We start from the raw sequence: 26,474 nt of genomic DNA on the forward strand, positions 1-26,474 counted from the left end.
AATGGAAAAGAACAGCAGTTGCTTTTGATTTATCAGGCGTTTGAGCAAGAAGAAAAACTGTTGGCAATAAAGGTTGATAAAGATGTTGGGGAATTTAATGACCCTTCAAAGACAGAGGAGCTAATCCGGCACTAACACAAATGATGCAGGGGTTCATTAAGAAGCATAAAGCCATGAAATGTGAAGTCAATAAAATGTGCTGTGCCAGCAATATCTGATCAAAGTCAAAGTGATGACATTTACGACAGCAAAGGTGTGTGTTTCTGTACCTGTTTTTTAGCTTCAGTATTGGAGCGGGCTTGAGCTCTTCTACGCCAGCGACTCGTTGGTTTTGTCTTCTCTGGGCGGAAAAGTCCAATGCGTTTTGTGCAGCCCACATTGTACCTGTTGAGAAAGATCCATTATTGTGAATAATCATCATCATTCAGGGAGTTTTTTAGCCAAATGAAATCTTTGTAATGTTTCAAAGAAGATTCCCTTTAAGGTTTTATTGTAAACTTGTCTGAATTAGCAACGTTTCTTTGTCCTCTCGGAGGAATTCCATTTGACACCAACATGAAAACAGTATATGTGGGGAATACTTTTAATATAAGGGGACACCTTGGGACAGATTTCAAGATTCAGGTTCAGTTCTGTCAGAGTCACCGGCTTAGTCAGAAAATATTACTTTGACAATCTCCACACACTTTGATTGATAATCCTGGACAATGGCGCCGTGTGCCTGACACTTTCAATCGTAAGCAAATTCAAGACACATAACAATTGAAAGTGGCATAACTAATCAAAATTGCAATTTGGTCTATGGCAATGCTATTAATAACAGTGAGATGCAATATTTGTGAAAAGTGAAATGTGCGTCAAAATATCAAGATAAATATTATGTTGGTACATGGAGGTCATGCTTTAATGCTTTACAAACTTAGAACAAATTTGTCTGGTATAGATTTGTATAAGAATGACTGATATTTTTGCTTAATGAAACTTGAATTGCCCCAATGGGGATCATTAAAGTATTGTCTTATATTATCTTAACTGAATTCACAATTCCATCATTCCCTCAAGCATCACATATCTAGGAGGATTGCAATTGCCTGTCAAAATAATTCATATGTAAGTCCTAATTCCAAATCACACAACTTTAACCAGATCATTATTTAACTTTAAACCTATCCAGTGTGGACTTTTGATAGAACATAAAAAGTGACTTGCCTCTTTGCACAAACCATAGAGCAGAACCTTTTAGATCCTTTGAATGTGTAGGCAAAGTCCACCCAGCCACAGTATTCACACGTCAGCTTCGGCTCTTGTTCCTTTTCTGTAGGTCAAGCAACAAAAACACCAAACACATTCAGGTAATTTTAAGGTTCTATTTTACTACTTTTTCAGGTCATTTCTTGATGATGCATTTGTTTTATTAATTATGATAGGAAAGCAATAATTTCTTCTTTTTTCGAAGGTGATTATTAAAAGCTTACTTGACTTTTTCCCCAATGATTTTAATCATAATTAACAGAATTTCACAAGTACATATAATATGAGTCAAAAAGGCAAAATACTTGAACTGTCCAAGATGAATATGGTTTTTCAGTCTTTCAGCCAATTGTTTTTTAGATAATTTTATTTATTAAGTAGACCTGAGCAATCATATCCCTTGACACTACGTTTTTTGAGTTTCATCATAGAGCAGAGCTCCACCTCACCTGGTAGGTTCATGTCCTCGGGCTCCGAGTCAGAGTTAGCGGCGTTGCTGACAGGTGTTTTGTCAGGGTCTGAAGAGAGTTGGTGATCCAGCTTCTTTGGGCTGTCGATCAAGATGGGTAGACGCTCCACCTGATTTGTGGAGGACAGACATTATGATTCGACAAGAATGAAATGGTACATACCCCAGGATGATTAAAAGGCCTACAGAGTACCACCTGTCCACCCTCTCATGAGCACTTAAAAAAGCAAAGACTCTGAGATGATTGAGGATTTCACTCCAAATAAGTGTGTCAATATGTGACATTTTTTAAATGATAAATGAGTAACTGACTGTTGGTCAAGAACTAATATCTGACTATTGATATGAATGGTGTTTAATGTCTATGCATCTAAATAAAAAATAGAAACTATTCACAATCATCTTTATGATGATATGTATTTTGTTAAATTTTAAGTTTCTCCAGGACATTTAAGTTGAACTCTAATTTTCATAAGTTTTCCTTTATTGATATAACCTAACAGTTTTTTCAGTTTCTACATAATAGAAAGCGTGTACGCACACACACACACACACACACACACACACACACACACACACACACACACACACACACACACACACACACACACACACACATTAAAAACCTTTGTTTATCATTGTTGATGTCAACAAAGAAAATCAGTCAATTCAGTCAGGGCAACACATGTCCAGTAGGGGGCAGTGAGTTCAAAGTCTTGCAAATGACTGTCATTCTAAACTTCATACTTTCACTGTTAAGTTTTGCTTTATTGTATTGCAGTGCAGATGGCAAGCTCAACTAACCAAAATGCATCCATTGACTGATAAGGAACGAAACCTAGCACTTCAGGCTAATTTCACACATGGACATTGACAATATCCTATTGGTAATAGCTCTACAGTCCGACTTCTGCAAGTAATAACTGAATGAAACAGAAGCTGTGAGCGGTTACCATAGCCAACATCTAGGCTTTGTATTTGCTTGGTGGGAGCTCCCTGCAGGCATGTACATTGCGGAACTTGGCAGCCCTGGCATGTTTATTGTCTTGCTGCTACTGAAGCACTTACACACACTGGGAATGGCTCAGCCCCCTCCTGGATGACGAAGCCTTCAATGACATGTGTGAGGACCTGGGGCTTGACAATGGCCTGGGGTGGTTTGTTCTCTCCATTCTGAGGCGTGCTGCCCGTCACGGTGGGCGCCTCACTCTCATTTCCTGAGGTCATGGCAGGAGGTGGCGTACGCGGTGCAGTCGTCAGCCTCTTGGTTGATCCCCCTCCTGACAAAAACAAAAACGTTGTGGAAAAAAAACGCTTCAATCAGTAAAAGTAATTGTCATTCACATATATGTTGTTGATCTTCACAAACCTGTAGAACAGCTCTCCTCTGTGTGACAGCTGAACACACTACTAACAGCCATCTGTTTTAACTGTTTCACATCAAGTATGTACTGTAAATACTTCACTGTCATGTTTTCCCATTTGTTTGCCTGTTACGAAGGTCAGAAAAGGTTCTGCTTTTATCCATTACTTACTGTTTTAGCTTAATTTCAGTGCAAATATCTATCAGTAGGACTAGTAAATAGCTTTGGGTTGTAACAGTTCACCATAACCACTCCTACAATCTCCTATAACCACTCCTATAACCACTCCTACAACAAAATAAAAAAATGATTGCTTTCGCAAGTCAGTTCAACACATTTGCTCCTTTCCTTCTTCATGTGTGAGGGTGAATGACTACAGTTAAAACCCTCAAAAATGTAAAAATGATGTTGATATTGATTGGTTGATGAAAGGGATTATCTGCAAATGTTTGAAATCTTAAGTAATTTGAGGTGATATTTAATTCAGGCTTTGACTGACATAATCAGCAAATTAAAATACTAATTGTTTTAAACCATTACTTATTGACCTATATGGGATATGGTAGGGTAGACTTCACTGATCCCACGACAGGGAAATTCAATTGCCACAGGAAGGTGTAGGAAATGAGGACCAAAAAAAAAAAGAAACAAAGGCTGTACAATATATACCATCTTGTGCAAAATTTTACAGATTTGGGAAAAAAAAGTGCTGTCTTGCATTGGAAATGACTGCGTTGACGATAAATGTGATAATTAAAGTTTTAAAAAGGCATTTTTAAGAAATCCAAATGCCTGATTCAATTATTACGATGATAAAGTAAATACATTTTGATTTCGCACCGGCTGTTGCACTTTTTTGACAGCAAGAGACAAAAACCATGAATCATAATTCTTAAAGATGATGAATATGATCGCTTATTTGGAACTCACGATGTACCAATGACGTCTTGATGGCAGAAGAAACCTTTTGATGGAGCCATCCTCATTCTGATTAATACAGTGTTAATGCGTGTTGATAGTAGCGCTTTGCAGCAATGGAGTTGGGTGTTACGGCGGAGCTAGCAGCTACTAGCGTCAGTTTGTCTGGGTTACACACGTTATATCCGTTCCGATCACGTTCTGCTTACAGACCAGACGTGGATCCACACACTCTCGATCCACCCCGCAACAATAACCGTACTCGAGGAGACTCACATGAGGACTGTCGAGCAACATTCAGCGCCGGATGGACGCCTCTTCACCCTTTTCCCCTCACTAAAAACAAACAAACCCGCAGAGCGAAAGTAAATATTCAAGTCGCCGCGGTCGTTCGGCCGGATGCGTTCTTACCGAACCAACTTTTCCTCCAAACAGGAAAACGTGAGCACTTTTGCTTTGTTGTTGTATTAACGATCCTGTCGGAGACGCCGAGTGGCCGTTACGGGTCTTTTTCGGTTCAAGCGACAGTGTCGCTCCGGACACAAAAAAACAAAACAAAAACGTGGTGCTGTGAACGGGTCCCGCCTCCGCCTGAGCCCTTTCTTCCCACCGCGGCGACTCGAGTAGCCCGGATCCTCAGCCTGCTGCCACATGTCAACATATTTCAGCTCTGACTCGCCGCCAGAAGAGCGCTCTCTCTCTCTCTAACACACACACACACACACACACACACACACACACACACACACACACACACACACACACACACACACACACACACACACACACACACACACACACACACACACACACACACATCCCAGCTTCGGGCTCTGGATCAACAGTATCGCATTCGCCTCGCGATGGACGATGGAGTGATCCTTCAGCCTCAAAATAAACTTGACATGATTACTGTATGTTTTCTGTCAGGAATTTCGCCAGAATTCCACAACCGCAGGGCTCCACGTAAAAAAGAAAATAAAAAAAATTGAACCATAACAGAAAAACATGTGCCACTGATATATTGGGAGCTGAATACAAGGAGTGCTGGGGGTTGAGATAAGTTATTTTTTTGGCTGCTAGAACTATTAAAAATGACAAGCGTGTCATCCGTCTTGGGTCCAAGACAATATATGACCATAGCATTCATAGCATTACAAAGAGAGGCGACAATAAAAAGGTGTACGTTTTTTTTTTTTTTTTTCAAAAAATGTACAACTATCATGAAACGAACCCTTTAACTTGTCAATCTTGATTTCTGTATGTTCAGAAGAGACACAACATCAAACTATCTTACTGACATTCAAGTAGTCGCGTTTGATGGATCTGTGCAGCCAATGTGAAAGACAGATGTCCAACTATTGTTTGCACTGCATTGCAACACTTTCAGATTTTAAAGGGGACCCGACCTGGGAGGACTAATAGGCATAAATATGCTGCAGACGATGGACAGATGGATGGATTGATGTTTGTTTCATACTAGAATTTGTTGTTAAATAAGCTTGAAATTTTATTTATTTGTTTATTTTGAAAACACCGCAAAATGTAGGACATATTTTAACCCAGGGCCCAAGTATTTTTTTACTAGCTTAATATATGCAATACATGTAGAGGTTGCTCATATTAACTTTGGCATTCCGTTAACTTTGCTCGTTACGGTATGGTATATATGGTAATAATACCACATTATGCTGCTTTTGAGTGCAAATTCCAGTCCAAGGGCAACAAAGGGATGGACTCTAGTCTATACAGCTTTCCAAGGGACTAGAAGAGAAGAGAGGGGTGGGGAATTGCTTGTGGACACACACAACTTCCTGCTGTGTTCTTGCTGCTTCTTTCGGAATGCATTTGACTCATTTAGTCGAGCTAAGCTGCTGAAAGAGCTCATTGGGTGCTGCTAATTTTAAACAGACACTAAAGCTAAATGCCATGCCTACAGTTTTCTTTCATAAGCATACAAAGGTCCCCTGGAAAGAAGTCAAGCCTGCTTGAAGAAACGTCATAGGCAGAGACGCAGGATGTTCTCCTGCAAGGATGTCAATAACCCACAACTGCAGAAGTAGCATCTGATGATGAAAGATCAGGCACACGATCACAGAGGAAGCTGACACGAGTCACATAAAGCAGTCCGTAAGTTTACTTACAACAGACACTGTCTCTGATAGCATAGCAATGCAACTGCTGCATGCGCACACCAGCAACTTTTGCCTACACCTGCAAGTTTGAATCTTTGTTAGTCTTCGTTATGAATTTCATTTTGACTTCTGTCTTAATTGTTATGTTTTTGCACCGTACAATAAAATGAATGGGACCAAGCCCAGGTCAACCTTGTGACATAACTACCCAGAAAGCGTTGCCTCATAAACATGGAGGCCTATAAGTGAAAAGTTGTTTTTTTTTTTACAATTTAATACAACCTAAGATATGTTTACAGATTTTATTATTGTTTTCATGTAGCTGGTACAAATATTGATCAAATAGGACGATAACGTCTCAGTAACCGGGGATCCCTGTAAATGAGCTGCTCATTTTGACTCTTTCGGGGGCATCAGATTTCTTTGATCTGCCTCTGATGCAGGAGGTGGAATGACTAGTCTCTCCATTGACAAACTGACAGTTATGGTTTAGGTTTTCTTATATCTCCTCATTGGAGTCTGCAGTATTCGAAATGCATGTGATGCAATCAGTAGTGTTTACAGTTTGTTTTAGCTTTTGAAGGGTTTGGACACTTGTTATTATGGTCTGACTAGCAAAACTCTTGCTGCCACATTTTAAAGGTTTCCTGACAGAGATAAAATACGCAATTTTGGTGCATTTTATCAAACATAATACATCATAATACAATTGCTGACCATGAATGGCAAATGTTAAAGAATGTCAGAACCTCCCTTGTCTCTTAAAAAAGCATGGCAGCAGTATAAAAATATGTCCTTCAGATAAAGAAACTTTTCTGGGATTTTCCTAATTTGTGTAGTACTTGGATAAACTTCAGTTTTCCAGAGTTGAAAGATGGTCCTTCTGTAAGCTAATACCTAAATAGTTTAGACATGAGCAAAGCATCGCTCAGACCTTGTCATATAGACTCAAACAGCTATGTACTGCAATTGAAACTTTGTCTTTCCTGATAGCAACTCAAAACACACACTGTCTAATAAATTTCAAATGACAACAGTGTTTTGTTTGGTTTTTGTGTATCAATGTTCTACTGTGCACCAATGACACACTTATTGGTTTCACCCTCTTCAATTTACTTCGATTACACAGTATATTTACCGCAGCGATGCAGCCTACAAAATCACATCGAATCAATACCTTGTGGTTGAACAGCCGGAGTAGTGCGGTCAACCTTGGGCTGCTCGACAGGCTTGGCTGGTTGTGGTGACGAAGATGCAGGATGCTCTTGTGGCTGTTGCGGTTGTTGTGGTGGCTGCTTTTGTGGTTGTTGCTGTGGCTGTTGCTGTGGCTGTTGCTGTGGCTGTTGCTGTGGCTGTTGCTGTGGCTGTTGCTGTGGTTGTTGCTGTGGTTGTTGCTGTGGTTGTTGCTGCTCCTGTTGTGTGGTTGGGGCTGGACATGTCTCTCTCACCACCAGTGAAGTAGGCTTATCTTTACTGTCGTGAACCAGTCGAGAGGCCTTGGTTGTAAAGTTAAATGTGAGAAAAGATGTGAGACAGTAAGAAAAATTGTTAATCCATTTTATAACAGTGTGTCCAAAAGTGAAAAACATTAAATTTTGAAAAAAACATTACATCAGTGGGAACATACTACATAAGGAATTCCAAACTCATAGCATTCCTGTGTTTTTACTTGTATGTCTTGGAATAAAAGTAGATAATGTGGGTGTCATTGGAACGTGAGCTTTTTGTTTTACTACTAACCAGTTTTCAAAAATTACACATCTGCTTGGTAAACAGAGCAAAAAGTTCTATCTCATTCCAAATAAAATTGGTAACTGGGATTTACACATACAAGAGATAAATATGTAGTGTATTTCACAAGATAGACTGGCTAATTGGTTTTATGTTTTTAAAACGTACGTTTCAGCTCCTGAATTAGGATATTTTACATTTGGTGATTTCTGCTGTTGTTGACTACCTACCGTTGGCTGTATTTGTAAGTTGATGGCAGTGAGCTGGACAGGCTGCGCTTTGGCATGATTGAGGGAGGAGTGGAGCGCATGGGGGCTAATGGTTGAGTGGAAGATGGTGGCTTGTTGGCTGGGTGTTGAGGGCTGATTCTGAGCAGGTTTGGGCAACACGGGTACAGGGTGCTGGGACGGCTGAATGGATGCAGCCTGCAACAGTTGACCAGGGGTCCTTTGAGAACTTTGGCTCTGGTGGACAACAAACTGCTGTTGCTTGTGCTGCTGAACCAAGGAGTGTGGCTGAATCTGTGTATAAGCTGCAACGACATCACATCCAGCACTCAATTGAAAAAGTTCTGGATTCATGTATTCATGTGTTAGGCTGGGGTAAAAGGAGAACTAGTACATTCAAAGACCAATTTTTTGATGTCAAAATAACATCCGGTTAGGTATGAAAGAAAAATCACATCCTTAATACACAACATGAAATAGGAGTCTGACCCGGGCATAATGAGGGCTTAAAACTTTTACAAGCATTTCAATAGACGGAATCTGGAAGTAACATTGGTGAAACTCTAAATTCAAGACATAGACAATTACAAAAGAAAAAAGTTTTTAGATCTTTGTAAATGAACTTGAACAACAGGATTTAAAAAAAAACCTTTTAAATAACAGCTCAAAACTGAAGATACTGCCCTTTGGATTTTTTGCAAATAGGTTTGAACACTGGCAAAATGTAATGTCTCATTGTTAATCCTCATCTGAAAAACGCAATCCAAATATATCCTCTGTAAGCAGACACACCCCACAGATGGAATGTGCTTTGATTCTGAGTATTTATGCATTTCCTGTGATAAAAGGATGTTGGCCCTTGTTTTGATGCTGTCATTTACACTTAACAAAAGCTAAAAAAATACAAAACATGGTGTCCTGTCAGGTTTTATAAAAACAACCACAATTCCTAGTAACTTTCAGTGATTATCATTTTAAGTGTCAGCAAAGCCATAGACATGCAAGGGCTGTTATTACTAACCTGATGATGATTTAGTCAAACCTTATTGTGATTGTAAAATAATTATCCTGCCATCAGAGCGAAGCAGCTTTGGAATGAGTGGTGCTGACTAGCACCTCATTGATGGGAGACCATAAAAACGTTATTTCACATACACTTGTAGGCTTGTGGGCGCAATTGTGCAAACAAGTGCAACAGAATGTGAATCTGGCTGCATTAAACACTGGAAGTGTTGAGAAGGAGATTTTAGCAGCTAAGTGCCCGAGCAGAATCAACAGCCAATGTTCTCCTTGAATACTGATTAAAAACAAATATACTATCAATTTATCTGCATGGCTGGTGTCAATGTGTGTGGATTGGATGCATAAAAGTGCAACAACAAAAAACTGATTTGGTAGCGGGCTGGCTGTGTACCTCCTGACTGCAACACAGTAAAATGTTTAAGGAACTGATGCTGATGCAGTCTGATATAAGAAACATCAATAATTAAACAGAAATAAACATGGCAGGAGCAAGCCAAATAATGCATTGGCTCTTTAAACAAGATGACAACAAGTAGGAATAATCATCATCTAACCCTAAACATTGGAGAAATTGGAGAAAACATTTTATATATTCTCAAGTGTGCAAAATAATTAATCAACGATACAAGCTTAACAAATTCTAAAAAGAAAACATTTTTTTAACTTATACTTTAGCATTCGTTGGACAGCCACCAAGTGGAAAGAAAATTCTATGACTAACAAAATATAAGGATTTCATGATATGACAAGGTAATATTGTACTAAAATTAAAAAATCAATATGTAGTTACCACTTTTTCTGTGTTGATGACAAAATGCTTCCATAAGTGTGAAATCCAATTCCTCAAATATTTCAGGAATTATCTAGATTTGATTCTGAGAAGTTGTCAAAGATGCAGTATGCAATACGAGGGAGGCTCACTGTAAAAGTTTATGCCCTAACATTACTCACAAACGGCCTGTCACCCCCGGGTGATGTTCGTTTGGGTTTAAGAGGGAAAAAACTTCCAGGATCTTTGACTTTACCCAGAGCTCAAGACAGAGAGCACAATCTTGTATTTCAAGATTATACTCAAGTGGGACAGTGTTTAATTGAAGTCCAGTGCTAGTATTGGAAATGGCTCAGGAATGAACATGCGTAATGGTGAATCAGCAGGTCACAGCTCCCCTTCTGCCCCCTCCATCATTCAAGCCAGGAAGCAGTAAGAGTTTTTCCCTACTTCTGAAACTAAAATATGAAATGTGGTATCTCTGTGCTGAAGCACGATGCAGCAGTTCCTGTTACATGAGCTATGTGAACATGGAGGTGTGATTGATGTTGTCAATAAATCCCTTAATAAAGCCATCTGAAAAAGCTAAAAACATCAGAGCTTGCCTCCAATCCCCCTGGCTCCTCCCCCCTTTTTAAAATATTTTGTGTGGGATAGGCTCCATCTGGTTTCAAAGTTTCCCCTGCAAGGCACTAACCGCAGACTGTACCCTTGTGTGGAAATAAAAGATGTCTCTATCCAGCAGAGTTTGCATGTCATTAGTTCCTTTAATGCTGCGGGATCTTTTTCACACAGTGTCAATTTGAAATCCACTGGAGGAATATGTGACGAGCAATGATGTTCCTGGAAGACCGTCAGGTGGTGATTACATTATTTAGAGTGGGATGTGCGATGAGCTTTGCTTTGCAGTCAATGGTCCACAGCGCATTCATTAAGCCTGAGAGGGGGTTACTGAAAAGGCATTCAAGCACTTTATATACACACACACACACACACACACACACACACAAACACACAAACACACAAACACACAAACACACACACACACACACACACACACACACACACACACACACACACACACACACACACACACACACACACACACACACACACACACAAACACACACACACACACACACACACACACACACACCCACCCATCAATCCATCATCTCTCGCTTATCGAGAGTCGGGTCGTGGGGGCAGCAGCCGCAGCAGTTAGGCCCAGACCTCCCTCTCCCCCGCCACATGGTCCAGCTCCTCTGGGGGGAGCCCGAGGCGTGCCCAGGCCAGCCCGGAGACATAGTATCTCCAGTGTGTCCTGGGTCTTCCCTGTGGTCTCCTCCCAGATGGACATGCCTGGAATACTTCCCCCGGGAGGTGTCCAGGAGGCATCCTGACCAGGTGCCCGAGCAACCTCATCTTGCTCCTCTCAATGCAGAAGAGCAGCAACTCTACTCCCAGCTCCTCCCAGATGACCAAACTTCTCACCCTATCTCTAAGGGAGAGTCCGGCCACCCTGCAGAGGAAACTCATTTCGTCTGCTCATATCCACGATCTCGTTCTTTCAGTCACTACCCACAGCTCGTGACCATAGGTGAGGGTGGGAACGTAGATTGACTGGTAAATTTTTGCCAGTCCAGCAGCACTGTCCCCGACATCCATGCAATGTAAAAGAGACATGTCAGCCAGAACAGCTCTACAGCATCCAGAGCCTTGAGGAACCCTGGGCGGACCTCATCCATCCCCTGGGCCCGGCTACTGAAGAGCTTTTTGACTGCTTTACCACTAGTAAGTTTAGAAATAGCCTACGGTACTAGTAGCCTTCTCCCTTTTAAGTAAACACATACATCATCGACATAAACTCTCCAATTTAAACATTGTGACAGTGCATTCAGAAGATTCTGAGGTAGTAATTTGTAATTATGCAACTCTTCCTAAGGAAATACAAAGATGGAATTACTTTTCTAAGGTTCATGTGTGAAAAGCATCATGTCCGTGGGCGAGACGATGGGTAAAATTCTCTAAAATACTTGGTCTCTGTACACTTCAGTTGACCATACCAAGAGAACTTGGTGTTGAGCCATGTGAATAAACACAAGGTGAACAAGACGAAGCCAAGCCTGTTTCTTCTTCATTCTTGATCCTAAAAACAGTCTGACAAAATAATGCAAAGTCAAGATTCCTGGACTGGATTTCTCCACAACTTTTTCACTTAGGACACTGATGGGTTTAGAATAATAATATATAAAACTACTACTACGACTAATACTACTACTACTACTACCACTACTACTACTACTAACAATAATAATAATAATAATAACAAAAATATATTATTTGTTTAGGTTATTGTAAAGGTAACATGTTCAACTGCTCTTTGATATTTTTTACCCAGCAAAATATTTCCTGACACTGTATCATCACAATTTCTTACCATAGTCACATATTGGTATTGTCAACCAAACACCAAAGTTTTCATACAAATTTTTGTGGCCTTGGGAAATGTTACATTTTTCAATTTAATCCCTCAGAAAAGGGGATTTGATTCTACTCCCCTGTCACAGAATTGGGCGGAAATCTGAACATTCCCAATTGTGTCGACACATCGGTCTCCATAACAACTAAGCAAACAATCAGCTGAAGAAGACCAAGCAATCTGACTATGATTTGAAATCTTTCTTCTAGTCTGAAGTGCCCTTTGTCTATCTTGGTAGTACTTCTGAAAGGAAAGGTTTCTTGTGAGAATTTTAAATGTCATATATAAAGCACATGATTGATCAAGATGAATACATACATCCACAAATGTTACAAGATTTTTTAAGTTGGTTATTTTAATTCAAATGGACAGGTGTTGCTCGAGGACAATGGAACTTATTTCCCATCAAGCTGGCCCCAAATGTTGCTGAAAAAATATTTTTGTACTTTTTCTCACTTTGTCATATTTAGAAAAGGTAAAAGGCATCTATTCAAAGTAAGTAACAACCTAATAATGTAGAAAAGGTCAAATTTTATTACTGAATTGGTGTGCCTCTCCTCAGGGGTCCCAAGCTATTATCTGAGAGAAGGTAGAGGATTTCTGAATTACTGGACAACACTGTTACAAACATCCCCACTGATGAATCCTGACAGTTTTCCCAGGACATAATAAGAAACAGCTCTTGGAGGAAGCATCAGACAAGGGAATTCAATAAGTACTCTTTCCCCCAAATTATCTTGGGATTAAGGACCGGAAGAGTTAGACCCTTACACCCACACATATATGCTATCATAAAATCTTCATCAAATCTTGGTAGCCTTGACTTCCCACTTGTGTTTGCAGACCTTTACTCCAAGAATGTTGCACAATGTTCTGAGGTTGAGAGCAGCAAACGTCTCTGATGAGGTTGCAGCACCAGGCCCTGGAAAATCCCTGAGTTTCCACATTCTCACAGGATGCCGCTGTGGTTTACATTCATTGAGCCTTAAACAACAGCAAGGCCCTGTGCCGTCTTTCCCCATATGAGGACCATTCACACTGTATTCACATCATAGCTATTGAGAGTATATTTTGTGATGCTATATTGACCGGGATACTTTTACTTTTTGGGTGTTTATCAGAAAAGGATCCTTGTGTTTTATAAAACAGTTAAAGACCACCATTAAATAAAGAAAATGAACCAGATAATATTGGAAAGCTTACCTAAAAATAACAGTAACATGATATCAAGGGCATTAACACCAATTTTACTCAGTAATCTTCAAGACATTGAAGATGGTGATGGAAAAAAAAAAAACACCAAGAAAATCTGTAAGGATATTATTACTTGTAGGCTTCTTCTTTTCCCTTCAGCTACACAACCTCTTCTCCTCAGCCTTCTCTATCACACCAACTAATTTTATGCCTTCTCTTAAGATCCATAAATCTCCTCTTCAGTCTTTCTCAAGTATTTCTCAAGTATTCTCAAGTATTTCTCGTCTGGTAATTTTGGCCTCAGCATCATTTTGACTATATATCCACGACCCTTCCTCTGTACATGCCAAACTTGTGCTGTCCCTCTGATGGACTTATTCATGATCCTATCCATCCTTTTCACTCCCAAAGAGAACCACAATATTCTCATCTTTGAATCCTGTGCTACTGTCTCTATATCATATGGTATCGGTGGTCTCACCGCCACCTTCTACAGCAGGCCTGGCCAACCTGTGGCTCCCAAGCCACATGCGGCTCCTACGTTCATGTCGATTTTTGTATTTGTGTGGGGTTTTTTGGCTGTGCGCGGAGAACACTGGAGCAGCACGTGATTGCACCAGTAAAAGCACACAAACACAAAAGTCGACATGAACGTAAGAGCCCCATGCGGCTCAGGAGCCACAGGTTGGCCAGGCCTGTTCTACAGCTTTTCTTTCATTCAGGGTGACACTCAGACAGTTTTGTCACACATTAAATCTGACACTTTTCCTCACCCATTTCAACCCGATGGCACATATTTCTTCACCTCTTTTCGAACATCTCTGTTGCTATGGATTGTTGACCCTTAGGTCCTTATAATCTTCCACTTTTAGGTCTACTCCATGTAACATCTCCATTCTATTTGGGTCCCCAGGATTCACACACAGATATATTTTGTATTGCTGTGGCCAATCTTCACGCCTCTCCTTTCCAGGGTATATATCCACCTGCTCCCTGCTTTCAATACAGATCACAATGCAACATGCAAACATCATGGTCCATGGTGATTCCTGTCTAACTTCATCTTACAATGTTGATCCCTGTAACAGTCCTTCCTCCGTCCGAACTCCTGCCACCCCTGCAGCACACCTCACCTCTCCCTTACAGCTCTCATAAATTTCCTGCACCACTCTAAGAAACTAACTCCACAATTCAATACTTCCTCATACAGTTCCTCTCCTGGCACCCTATCATATGCTTTTTCTAAACCTACAAAGGAAAAATGAAGCCCTGTCTGACCTTTTCTGTACTTTTCTATCAACATTCTCAAAGCAAATTCTCTATCTAAGCCTACAACTACCCACCATGAGTGGAGGTTGCAGCTTAGTTTGAGTGATTGTATGGCTAATCCGCTTAATTCCTCTTTATCTGTAGTATAGAAATTATAGTATTATATTATAGTATATATATTATAGTATAGAAATTATATTATATATCCATTCATATATCTATGTATCCAGATATATATTACAGGTATATATCCAGTGGTCAGTTGTTTGATGCTATGTTCCATTTCATTTGCACATGTTTGGAAAAGGCATCTCAGTCAATATATTTGTGTTGTTTAACATATTGACCATATAAATTTTTGCGATATATAGAGATATTAAAAGCAGACTTCAGAATATTGTGATATCTATTCACTACTATGCCCAACAGCATAAATCGAAACACAAAAAACTTGATTTACGTATAAGAGTTTAACACTGTAACAAGGCTGAGCCGAGAATTAATTTCAGTATTTTGGCAGTGCATATTATACACACTAATGGTATAAAATGAAACACTTGATGGGTAGGGAAATAAGGAAAGGGAGCCAAATTGGATGAGTTGTGTTTTCACATTAGAAATAGGCTATTTATGTATATAATTACTTGTATTGTGGTTTTTGTAATTACAGTGAATGGAAACTGACATTTAATGCTTTTATGAAGAGGCAAAGATGAATAAATGGCGCACATCTTACACATCCATTTGAAAACACGTCGAATTTTGGGGGGGTTCCCTGCTGCAGTTATTTATAACTAGAAGGCTCGTTCCTGCCAAAAGGAAAGCGATGATGAGAAACTGCAATGAGCCAGGCAGCATAAGAACCGTTTTCAGTCTGATCCTTATTCTTGAGAAAATGGGGGGGGGGCTGTAAAGCAATTGTCTTTGGAACCAGACATTCCTGGTTCCATTCTCAGGTCCTCCAAGTGTGTCGAAGTTTTGTTGAACCTTTAACTGCTCCGCCTACTGCTCATGGTTCATCAATGAAGGGTTAATTGCAGAGAACGAATTTCCCCATGAGGGATTAATAAAGGTTAAATTTTTATATTAATGTGAAAAAAAAAAATTCTAACAGTCAGTGAAAACTGATGACAAAAATAGAGAGCAAATAATCACACCTTAAAAATGTGTGACGTTGTCTTACATCTGTGGGTGGCACGTCGGCGCATTGGTTAGCGCTTCACAGCAAGAAGGACTCTGGTTCGATTCCGACAAATTGCCCGAATTTATGTATGGTTGTCTGTCTATATACAGGTACGTGGCCATGCAATTAACTAGCGACCAGTCCAGGGTGAACACCGCCTACAGCTGGGACAGGCTCCAGCATCCTCTGTGAACCTGATTGCAGGATAAGCGGCAGAAGATTGATAGAAGGATGGATTTTTTTCTTATAACTGCTCAATCTGGATCTCTGCTGAGACCTCAATAAATCATTAATCCAATATGCTGTATCACTTACTAGAAATTGAAATAAGACAATAATCGTTGTTAGTATCATCAAAGCAAACTACATAATGGTTGCAATTGTTACGGTTACTCTTCTTCTTTTTGTTTTTTCCTCTCGGGGTCACCACAGCAAATAAACCTTGTCCTACTCTCTGTATCCTCCTCTCTCACACCAACTACCTTCATATCAAACAATGTAGTTCTATTCAACATTTTGCTATTAGAGTTACATACCATCTTCTTCTTCTTCTTCTCCTTTCGGCTTTTCCCTTCAGGGGTCGCAACAGCAAATCAACTTTCTACATCTAACCCTATTCTTTGTATCCTCCTCTCTCACACCAACTACCTTCATATCTTCTCTCACTACATCCATAAATCTTCTCTCTGGTCTTCTTCTATACCTCCTGCCTGGCAGCTTCAACTCCAGCATCCGTCTACCAATATATTCACAATTTCTCCTCTGTACATGACTGTACCATCTCACTTTTGCTTCTCTGACCTTCTCTCCAAAATATCTAACCATGTACTCCTATGTACTCATTCCTGATTCTATCCATCTTCATCACTCCCAAAGAGAACCTCAACATCTTCATCTCTGCGACCTCCAGCTCTGCCTCCTGCCACTTCATCAATGTCACTGCTTCTAGACCAGGGGTGTAAAGCATATGGCCCATGGGCCAAAACTGGCCCGCAAGGAGGTTTGATCAGGCCCATAGGATAATTTGAAGTTGAAAAAACGCATAAAAGACATGGATTTTATTTTTTTAACTAAATGCAATTCACAAATTATCCAGTAGGGGGCGTACTGTTTTGGTCAGAGTAGAAGACAAGCCACATCGCTGAGACAGACCAAACAGCAGACGGTATCAATGCGCCATCTGCTGCTTGTTACGACGTTGTTTCTACCCTGTTCTCTACCTCCTCGCTACACCCTCATTAGCCAAAATGTTGTTATCAAAACAAAGAAAGGAAGATAAAGAGTGTAGAATTTTCAAAGAAAAATGGACTACGTCCTATATATTTATGGAGACGCACGGGAAACCTTTGTGCTTGGTGTGTTTGCAACAAGTTTCGGTATTTAAGGAATATAACATTCAGTGCCACTACGAGACTCATCACAGCGAAAAATATGACAGCTTGCAAGGACAACTGAGAGGAGATAAGATCAACAAAGTGCTGGCAGGTCTGAGGAAACAGGAGTCCACTTTCACCCATGGCCTTCTTGGCTATGGGTGAGGCAGCGGTAAAAGCCAGCTACCTAATTGCTAGTGAAAATGTGCAATTTAATGTTAGTAAGCAGCTTCATTACAAAAGAGTATGGTGGAATTACTGTTCATGCAACTTCATAAATTTTCATGTATGAAGTTTACACATTTACAGGACACGCGAATACTTTCTTCCTTACACATTTAATAGCACTCTCTTTAGTTTGTAAAGTGTCGGCAGGAATTCAATTTAGATTTTATATGCAGATGTGTCAATGGTTTAAAAATCCCTTTCTTTATAAGTCTCATTTCATCTTAAAGTGCATTACTATATTTTTCAATACCAATTATATGTCAAAGTTTTATGCCTTTGTACAATCAGTGGGATAAGTTGCAATGCATACATGTGAATGTTAGAAATAAATTCCATGTATGTCTAAGGAAATATGAAGTGTTTCATGAAATGTTTTGTAAAAGGATTGTTCATTAAATTTCTAGATTTTCCTAATGCTCTTGTACTTCCTGACACCAAAACAAAGGAAAGACATGATATTTTGGTTATTTATAGCTAAGTATGCTATAATTTTAATGGTCCTACCCACTTAAACTCTACCTATGCCATATGTGGCCCGCAATGTCACATGTGATTGACACCCTCGTTCTAGACCATACAGCAGCGCTGGTCTCACCACTGTCTTGTACACCTTTCATTTAATTCTGGATGATAGTCTTCTATTGCATAGTACCCCTGACACTTTTCTCCAGCCATTCCAGCCTGCTTGGACACATTTCTTTACCTATTTTCCACACTCTCCATTGCTCTGAACTGTTGACCCCAAGTACTTGAAATCCTCCAACTTCTTGATCTCCACTCCCTGTAGTCTCACCATTCCACCTGGGTTCCTCTCATTCATACACATATATTCTGTCTCGCTGCAATAAACCTTCATTCCTCTCCTTTCCAGAGTATACCTCCGCCACTCTAAATATTCCTTAACCTGTTCCCTACTCTCACTACAGATCACAATGTCATCTGCAAATATCATGCTCCATGGAGATTCCTGTCTAACCTCAAACTTCAGCCTGTCCACCTCCACTACATGTGTAGAAGTGTTACAGTTACACAAAAAGGACAATTATGGCTAAAATACACAAGAATATGCCTTATACACCATCACAATGTTTCTTTTTAAACCAGAGTCCTCACATTACTTGCAATTTGCAAATATTATGAATTTATACATAAAAATACAAATAAATGATTCCTGACTACTTAGATCAATGATGATTTACAGTATTCAACTACTTTAACATAACTCTAAACCATAAAATGTCTAAATCTTTATGTAATCACATGTACATCTAACTATAGTGGTATTTTTTTTCTAAAATAATTTGCAAACCAGGTACTGAAGAAAAATATTATAAAAAGCAGGTAAAAATTAATTTTGAATCAATTTCTTGTAGGGACTGAAAATACTCATACAAACACATCACAGCTGAGGAAAAACAAACAATTATATTTGTGATCACAATTTATATGCTAATTTTTGTGTTCCTAATATTTGTCAAAAGCTTACTAATTTTTATAATTTTTATAATTTATTGTACTTTATTAATCCCTTGCGGGAAATTCCTTTCTGCACTTAACGCATCATGAACGGACCATGAAAAGTTGGCTGCTATCTAGCGGCGCCAGGGGAGCTGTTAGGGGTTCAGTGATTTGCTCTACAGCATTTTGACAGGCTGGGAGGAACCGGGAATCAAACCAGTAATGTTCAGTTCCAATGACAATCACTTAACCCCCTGAGCCACGGCGCAGATTTTTTTTTTTTTTTTTCATATTTTTATAATTACCAGCCAAAGTGAGTCCGTTTTTCAATTTACCACTTGCGTCTTATTGGATCTACATGACCCAGCAAAGTTTTTGCAATTTTCAAAATTGCCTATTTTATTGCCACAAAATCAGAAAAAAACTGCAGAATTACAGTTGAAATTGATACAAGCAGCTTTATGTCTTAGAGAGGAATAAGAGGAGAAAAAAAAGCACACATGTTGATCCAGTAAAATTGAACTTCAATTAAGGCTTGTATCCATTACATTACAGTCATTTGGGAGACGCTTATATCCAAAGCGACTTACAAAAAGTGTAGCTGTATTCTTGTATCAGCCCTCCCCAACTGCCCCTATCCATTCTGATCCACTGTGTATTCACTCCCCTGAATATCACGTGCACACCTGTCCCTTATGGCTTGCTACTATGGCAACTCATGTTAATTTTTCAGACAGCATGCAACCAGATTTTCAGCTCCCATCCTCTTTCAGTTTATGTGCATCCATTACTGCAACAAAGCAAGATGCAGTTGTGCTCTGACATGCTCAGATAATCCCTACCCCCTCTCCCTGGCACACAAACTCATGCACACACACAAACACAAAACTATACACAGCAATCTAGGGAAGGCAGGGACACAGCACTTCATTTGAGTCTTTGCAGTGACATTCATACACTAGATGTTAAGAACATTTTCTCTTGTGCTATCTGCATGATCAACTATATAATGTCTTACTTGGACACAGTGGATAATGAGATAACTGTGTTGTTCAGGATTTTATTTGATTAAATCAGCTTGTACTGCAAACACATTCCCTATCACTCAAATGATAAAGAAACAGTTAAAACCTGTAAAATAAACTTGCCTCAGAATATGTGCTTTACCAATGCTGTTATACAAAGCAACCTGGCAGACCCAGACACAATGCAGCACAATGTCTTTGCCATGTCCGGATTTATTCCAAAAGTGAATGGGCCTGTGATGCGCAACCACGTAAGTCAGAGACAGCCAAAGGTGCGCAAGTTAAGATTTAATTTTCTCATCTGCAGTAAGCTCACTTGACAGAAGAGAAATTATGGCATGCCGTATGTGACCATACACAAATAAGTGGACAGCAAACAATTTTTTCCAACTTCAGTAACAAAGCGGCATAATGTGCTGATAAACAGTATTTGTAAGGAATCCAAAGAATCCAACAAACAATTCCTCAACTATGTTATATGGTGTGTGTACTAATTTGATTAAAAGTACAGCCCAATCAATTATTAATAGTTTTCGTTGTACTTATCAGCCTTTCATAACTTGCCCAATATTAAAACTTTGCACAGCCCTATTTAATTTTGAATAGCTTGTTTCATCTATATTCACAGCAACTCTTTGGTTTACAAAAAGATGAACAACGACACTGTGTATTGTTTTAGTATTTGTTAACTTGTCAAAGTCTGACAGTCTGACAAAACTTTCTTTATGCTGTTGAACTGACATCTGGTGTAGCTTTTTTTTTTTTTTTTTACAATAATCAACAGTATAATGTTGGGTGCACTGGAATCCTATATAAACTGCTGATCTTTCTCAAAGACTGTTATTTACTACTTACTCTTCTTATTCTTTCAACTTCTCCCTGATTATGGGTCACCACAGCAGATCATCAGTTTCCATTTTGCGCTGTCCTCTGCCTCTTCCACTGTCACCCCCAATAACTGCATGTCTCTTGAAGACCGCATGTCTTCTTTGGTCTTACCCTTTTCATCCTGCTTGGCAGCTCTATCTCCAATATCCTTCTACCTATATGCTCGCTCTCTCCCCTTAACTTAATCAAACCATTACAATCTGGCCTCTCTGACTTTGTTTCCAAAATGTCTAACCTTGGCTGTTTTTCTGACGTGCTTGTTTTTAATCCTGTCCATTATTGATGCCCCCAAAAGAAAATCTTGAAATCTTCAGCTCTGCCTCTGGTCTTTTGGTCTGAGCTGGCATCTCAGCTGGTGCACAGACTGGCTGGTCTCACAAACATCTTTTAAACCTTTCCCTTCACTCTTGCTGCTAGTCTTCAGTCACAGATAACCCCTGGCACATTTCTCCATCGATTCCATCCTGCCTGCAAACTTCACCTCTTTTCCACACTCCCTGGTCCTCTTAATGGTTGAACCTTAATATTTAAACTCCAACGCTGTCCTCCACACCTTTCTTTGCATACTCACTGTTCAACCTGGTTTGCTTTCATTCACATTAAATGTACGGTCTCTTGCTGCGACTGGCCTTCTCTCCAGAGCATATCTCCACCTCTCCAGGTTCTCCTCAACCTGCTTTTTGCTCTCACAACCAATCATAATGCAATCTGCAAGCGTCATAGTCTTTGTAGATTCCTACAGCCTGTAAGAACTGTAATAGATGAGTCAAATTACTGTGTCAGGACTAATCCTTGAATGTAGTCCCACTTTCAAATGGAACCTATATGTGAATACTACTACACGCCCCAACTCTGTCATGATACCCTCATTCATATCTTGGACCATGAACATACTTCTCCTACACTCCAAATTTCCTCATTCTATACCAAAATTCCACTCTTGACATTCTGTCATCTACTCATGCATGTTCTCTAAAACACAACAACACAAAGGAGCTCCTTCTAACCTTCTCTGTATTTCACTTCTCTTTTTACTACATGGACTGCAAACAAGGAACACATCATATAAAAATATAGCTAAATTTGTGGGCAAGGCAAATATCAGCAGACATTAATCACCAGCTGCTGCATCAGTGCATTTCCCAAGTTTTCATGGTTCAAATTTTGCTCAAATAAATGCCAATTGATGAATATCAAAATTGCTTTTAACTTCCAAATGTCTTGACCATGCATTGACCCCTGAGACTACAGATTATTTATGCAGGCTCTCTCTTACTTACAGACAAGCTAATTCTGGCCTGGATTGGGGTCTGCGGCTAATTTTGAACCCTTACTACATTTTTCAGGAGCAACAAATTGCTTTTGCTAGTTTCCCTCTTGACCCTCTGGCCATGTCACTTGAAATATCCTATATAAATCCCAGACCTTCTGGTAGTCTGAATAATGAACTCTTAAAAAGATGTAACTGTGAGTAGCAATACCAAACATTTCCTACTTACATTCAAGTGTAGTAAAGCCATTGTTAAGAGGCCTAGTTCTCTGGTATTTGTACCAGAGAACTAGTACGAGAAGTTTTCATAAAAAATAATAATGATGACAATAATGATATAATTAGAAAGAGCTTCCCATCAAGTGTTGAAGAAATAAGTCTGACAGAATGACACACACACACACACACACACACACACACACACACACACACACACACACACACACACACACACACACACACACACACACACACACACACACACACACACACGCACACGCACACGCAAATCAGCCTTCTCCATCTGTCCCATTCTTTGTACCCTCCTCTCTCATACTAACTACCTCAAGACGTCCTGCCTGGTGGCTTGAATTCCAGCATCCGTCTACCATTTTATTCACACTCCCTCCTCTGTGCATGACCGAACCATCTCAGTCTGGCTTCTCTGACCTCTTCATAACATCTTACATGTTATGTAAGCCGTCCCTCTGATAGACTCATTCCTGATCCTATCCATCCTGGTCACTCCCAAAGAGAAGCTTAGCATTTTCATCCAGGCGACCTATAGCTCTGCCCCCTGTCTTTTTGTCATTGGAACTGTTTCTAGGCCAAAAAGCATAATTCATTATACATACATATATAATTAATTTATTGTTGATTCTGCCAGAGTTTGCATGCTTTCTCTGTATCTGCGTGGGTTTACTCTGGGTTATCCAGTTCCTTCCCCCAGTCCAAAAGATGCAATAGGTAGAGACCTCACTAGATCCCTGATTGTAGGATATGAATCTTCTTGCTGTGAGGCAGAAGCACTAACCAATGTGCCAGCATGCCATCCAAACAGATAAAAAAGTTTGCACTGTCTGCTAGTCCCTCACAGCAGCACTCTGACTTAAGCCACCCATATATCAGCAGACTTGAGAAACGATTTGGAAAAGACAGGTTTTTAGAGTTTTTAGTCACAGGCCTCATCTTAGACTGAGATTTCACAAAGACTGAATCCTTACATGGTCACTATTTACAAGACTACAACTAGATTTTTTACCAGCATGCAATAATTTCCAATGGGAATTTGCAGAGCCTCTGCTAGTTCAGTCCAACGCTTTTCCTTCACCTCTCGGTTGTAATGCATTCGAGAGTTGACATCGTACAAGCTGGGCTATTCTGCCCATAGCTCCACATCCACACTATCTGAATGGTCCATCTGATCGGGAGGTCCTTCACCATCCCCATTCATCCATACTGCCAACAAATGTCTCTGTCACCAATACTGCTCTGGTGATTACCATATCTACCATATTTCCAGTTTTGTTAAGAGTTCATCTATTGGTTACTGATAGTGTTATGTCATCATAAAGACTGCAAGACTTGTGATAATATCAAATCCGTTTGATACTGACATAAGCCCAAAACAAGGAGAGGGCTAATCTAAATAGCTCAGATTACGCCCTTATACTTAAAGATTGAAATGACAGGAGTATGCAGTGACTCCGGTAAAACTCATAAAATTTCCTTTCGACTTTCAGATTTTTAGTGTGAGACCTTGAAAATCTTTAAATATAAGCCCAGCATTACAGACAGGGATTTTCAGTTCTTTTGCCATTATGCCAGTCATAGGATTGTCGAGATGACAGAGAAGGAAAACCACCCTTTGAACCGTAGCTCCATATTCGTAAATAAAAGGATTATTTTTAAGATATCACAATGGAACTAATGTGCTATGATATTTGAACCACAAGCAACAGGAGCATCCGGTCAAATTTATTTCCTTGGTTGTTTTTCTCAAGGCGTTATGGGCAACACACAAATACAGACCCTGCTTTCCCTGCTTCTCATGGGAGTAGTAGGATAGCTTGCATCAAAATCTTGTGTGTTGGTGGGAGTTGGCCTTTTCTATAACTCTCGGGTCAGAACTAATTGACATAAGCAAGACATTCATAGATGTTACGTACCTGGAGCAATCAGAGGCTGGGCATTGACAGCAGTAACACTTCGGCTCATATTAATTGCCCGGACTTCAGTAACGACTACTGTACTTTCGGCCTTCTTCCCCCCTTCAGAGACACTGTCGGATGAGCTGGACTTGGTTCCTGTGGACACTTGGTTCCCTTGGCTGGGATTCTTGACCATGGAGGCAGGTTGGATGGGGACAGGACTCTGCTTCAGACTGAGAGCCTGTAGGGTCTGAGTCTGAGAAGAGGATGTGGTTGCCCCCTGCTGGCCACGTATTGCCAAATTCTGGACCTGATTCTAGAGGCAAAATAATACAAAATTGACAAACTTACTAAACAAAATAATAGCGATAAACATTAACTGATTATTCTTTTAATGTCACAGTGGCAAACATTTTGTGTAATGCTATTACTTCAATGAGTGTGAAGTTGCTGTGTTTGACCTCTAAAAGTTATGCAGAAACTACAGGGTCAGGAAACTTAGAAGAGATATTGAGGGTAGACCACAGAAGAACTCAAATTTTAAGGGTCATTCAGACCAAAAAGTAGATTAGTTATTGGTTACGGTTATGCAACAAAACACACCAGGCTGAGTGTTAGCAATGTTGTTATCAAAAACAGAATCCACTGGATTTTGAGAATAGTGGGCATAGACAGCATTTCTTTTCACTTTTGTCAACACTGCAAGGGACCATTTCAATAATGACATACCTCCATTACTGTTGGAGGCCTAGATAATAATACCAGTACTAAAAATGTATCCTTTATTAATCCTAAATTCATTCTCTGCAATTAACCCATCAAAGATGAACCATGAGCAGTAGGCTGCTGTCAACGAGCGCCAGGGGATCAGTTAGGGGTTCAGTTTCTTGCTTAACAACACTTCGACACACTAGGACCCAGGAATTCGAAACAGGAAGGCAGGGTTCCAGTTGTCTTTAAGGTGCCTGTAGTATAAATGGCCCTTCGTCCTTATCAGGGGTTACTTGGCTTTGACCATGATCAACTCATTATCCTCTTATTGTGTCATGCTTTCTGAGCACTAGACAGGACTGACCTCCAAAATTGTTTAGGGCGTCTCAAATCATGATTAAAATCAGACTTCCAAGATCCTCACATTACCGACCTACCTTACTTTTTTTTCTACCTTATTTTTTGAGGCGCCTATCATATCATATGTAATTTCATTCAAAACAACTTACCTGTGAGGAAGCCTGTGTTGAGCTTTCAGACTGAACAGCGGTCACTGTTGCCGTGGGAGTAAAGATCAACTGTGGGGACAGAGGAACAGCTCGCCCAAGGCTCCGCGCAACTTGTACCAAGTTACTCTGCTGGGCCTAACAGCATCACACACAAAACATAAAAAAGAAGACATTGTACTGGGCACTGAACCGCCTTTCTAAAAACTGAGCATTGGTTGCAGTTCCAGATTTACAGTTTTCTGAAGTGTGAAAAAATGGAGATGTTTCATGAAAAAAAAATTCCGGAAAGAAAATCCTCTGATTGAATCTAGAATTATTCCAGTTATTGTTTTCAATAAAAGTGACAAATTAGGAATGGATTATTTTGTCATATATATGTATCTAATCCTAAATAGCTACTCATAATCTTCAACAGCAATTGGAACATCTTTTATGGACAAAGTATAAAGCTTAAATGATCACTGTTTCAGATACCATCATCCTCTGATCATATCAATTCAGTTATCATGTGTGCTCATGCTATTTTGCCTGTGGCAATGCTTCTTGTGTCTGCAATCTCACCATCTGTGCACGCAGGTACATCTGTGCTTGGCTGGCTGTGAGAGTTGGGCTTGATGGGCTGCCCAGCAGAACAGCCTGCTGAGAAATACTGGTTGGAGTGGAACTGATGCTCTGGGCTCGACTGATCAGTTGAGCTGCAGCTGGGGATGTGGTCAAGTTGATCTGTGGGGAAGGGATTAGTGCATTGCTTCTCAAATAGTGAAGTCACCCCAGTTCAGATGGGTTTAGCTCAGTTTTAGTCACCACAGTTGCTTTCCAGTGCCGCTCACCCAAAAGCTCAGAATAC

General features: G+C 40.0%; 1 protein-coding gene across 2 annotated transcripts in view; it reads right to left on the reverse strand.

Annotated features, from left to right (window-relative positions):
* phc2b (polyhomeotic homolog 2b (Drosophila)) overlaps window positions 1-26,474 on the reverse strand; it is a 45,542-nt gene that overhangs the window by 2,493 nt on the left and 16,575 nt on the right. For both annotated transcript variants that reach the window (XM_086149918.1, XM_086149919.1), the window contains 9 exons: window positions 26,189-26,350; window positions 25,628-25,762; window positions 24,426-24,723; window positions 8,099-8,400; window positions 7,315-7,633; window positions 2,789-3,000; window positions 1,701-1,830; window positions 1,210-1,315; window positions 270-384 (listed from right to left, as the gene is read on the reverse strand). In XM_086149918.1, the coding sequence (XP_086006044.1) occupies window positions 270-384; window positions 1,210-1,315; window positions 1,701-1,830; window positions 2,789-3,000; window positions 7,315-7,633; window positions 8,099-8,400; window positions 24,426-24,723; window positions 25,628-25,762; window positions 26,189-26,350 (1,779 nt within the window). The remainder of the gene's footprint in view (window positions 1-269; window positions 385-1,209; window positions 1,316-1,700; window positions 1,831-2,788; window positions 3,001-7,314; window positions 7,634-8,098; window positions 8,401-24,425; window positions 24,724-25,627; window positions 25,763-26,188; window positions 26,351-26,474) is intronic.

The sequence above is a fragment of the Fistularia commersonii genome, chromosome 7, assembly GCF_037954325.1.
Source record: "Fistularia commersonii isolate RoL2024-O1a breed Wild chromosome 7, RoL_Fcom_v1.0, whole genome shotgun sequence".
Classification (NCBI taxonomy): Eukaryota; Metazoa; Chordata; class Actinopteri; order Syngnathiformes; family Fistulariidae; genus Fistularia; species Fistularia commersonii.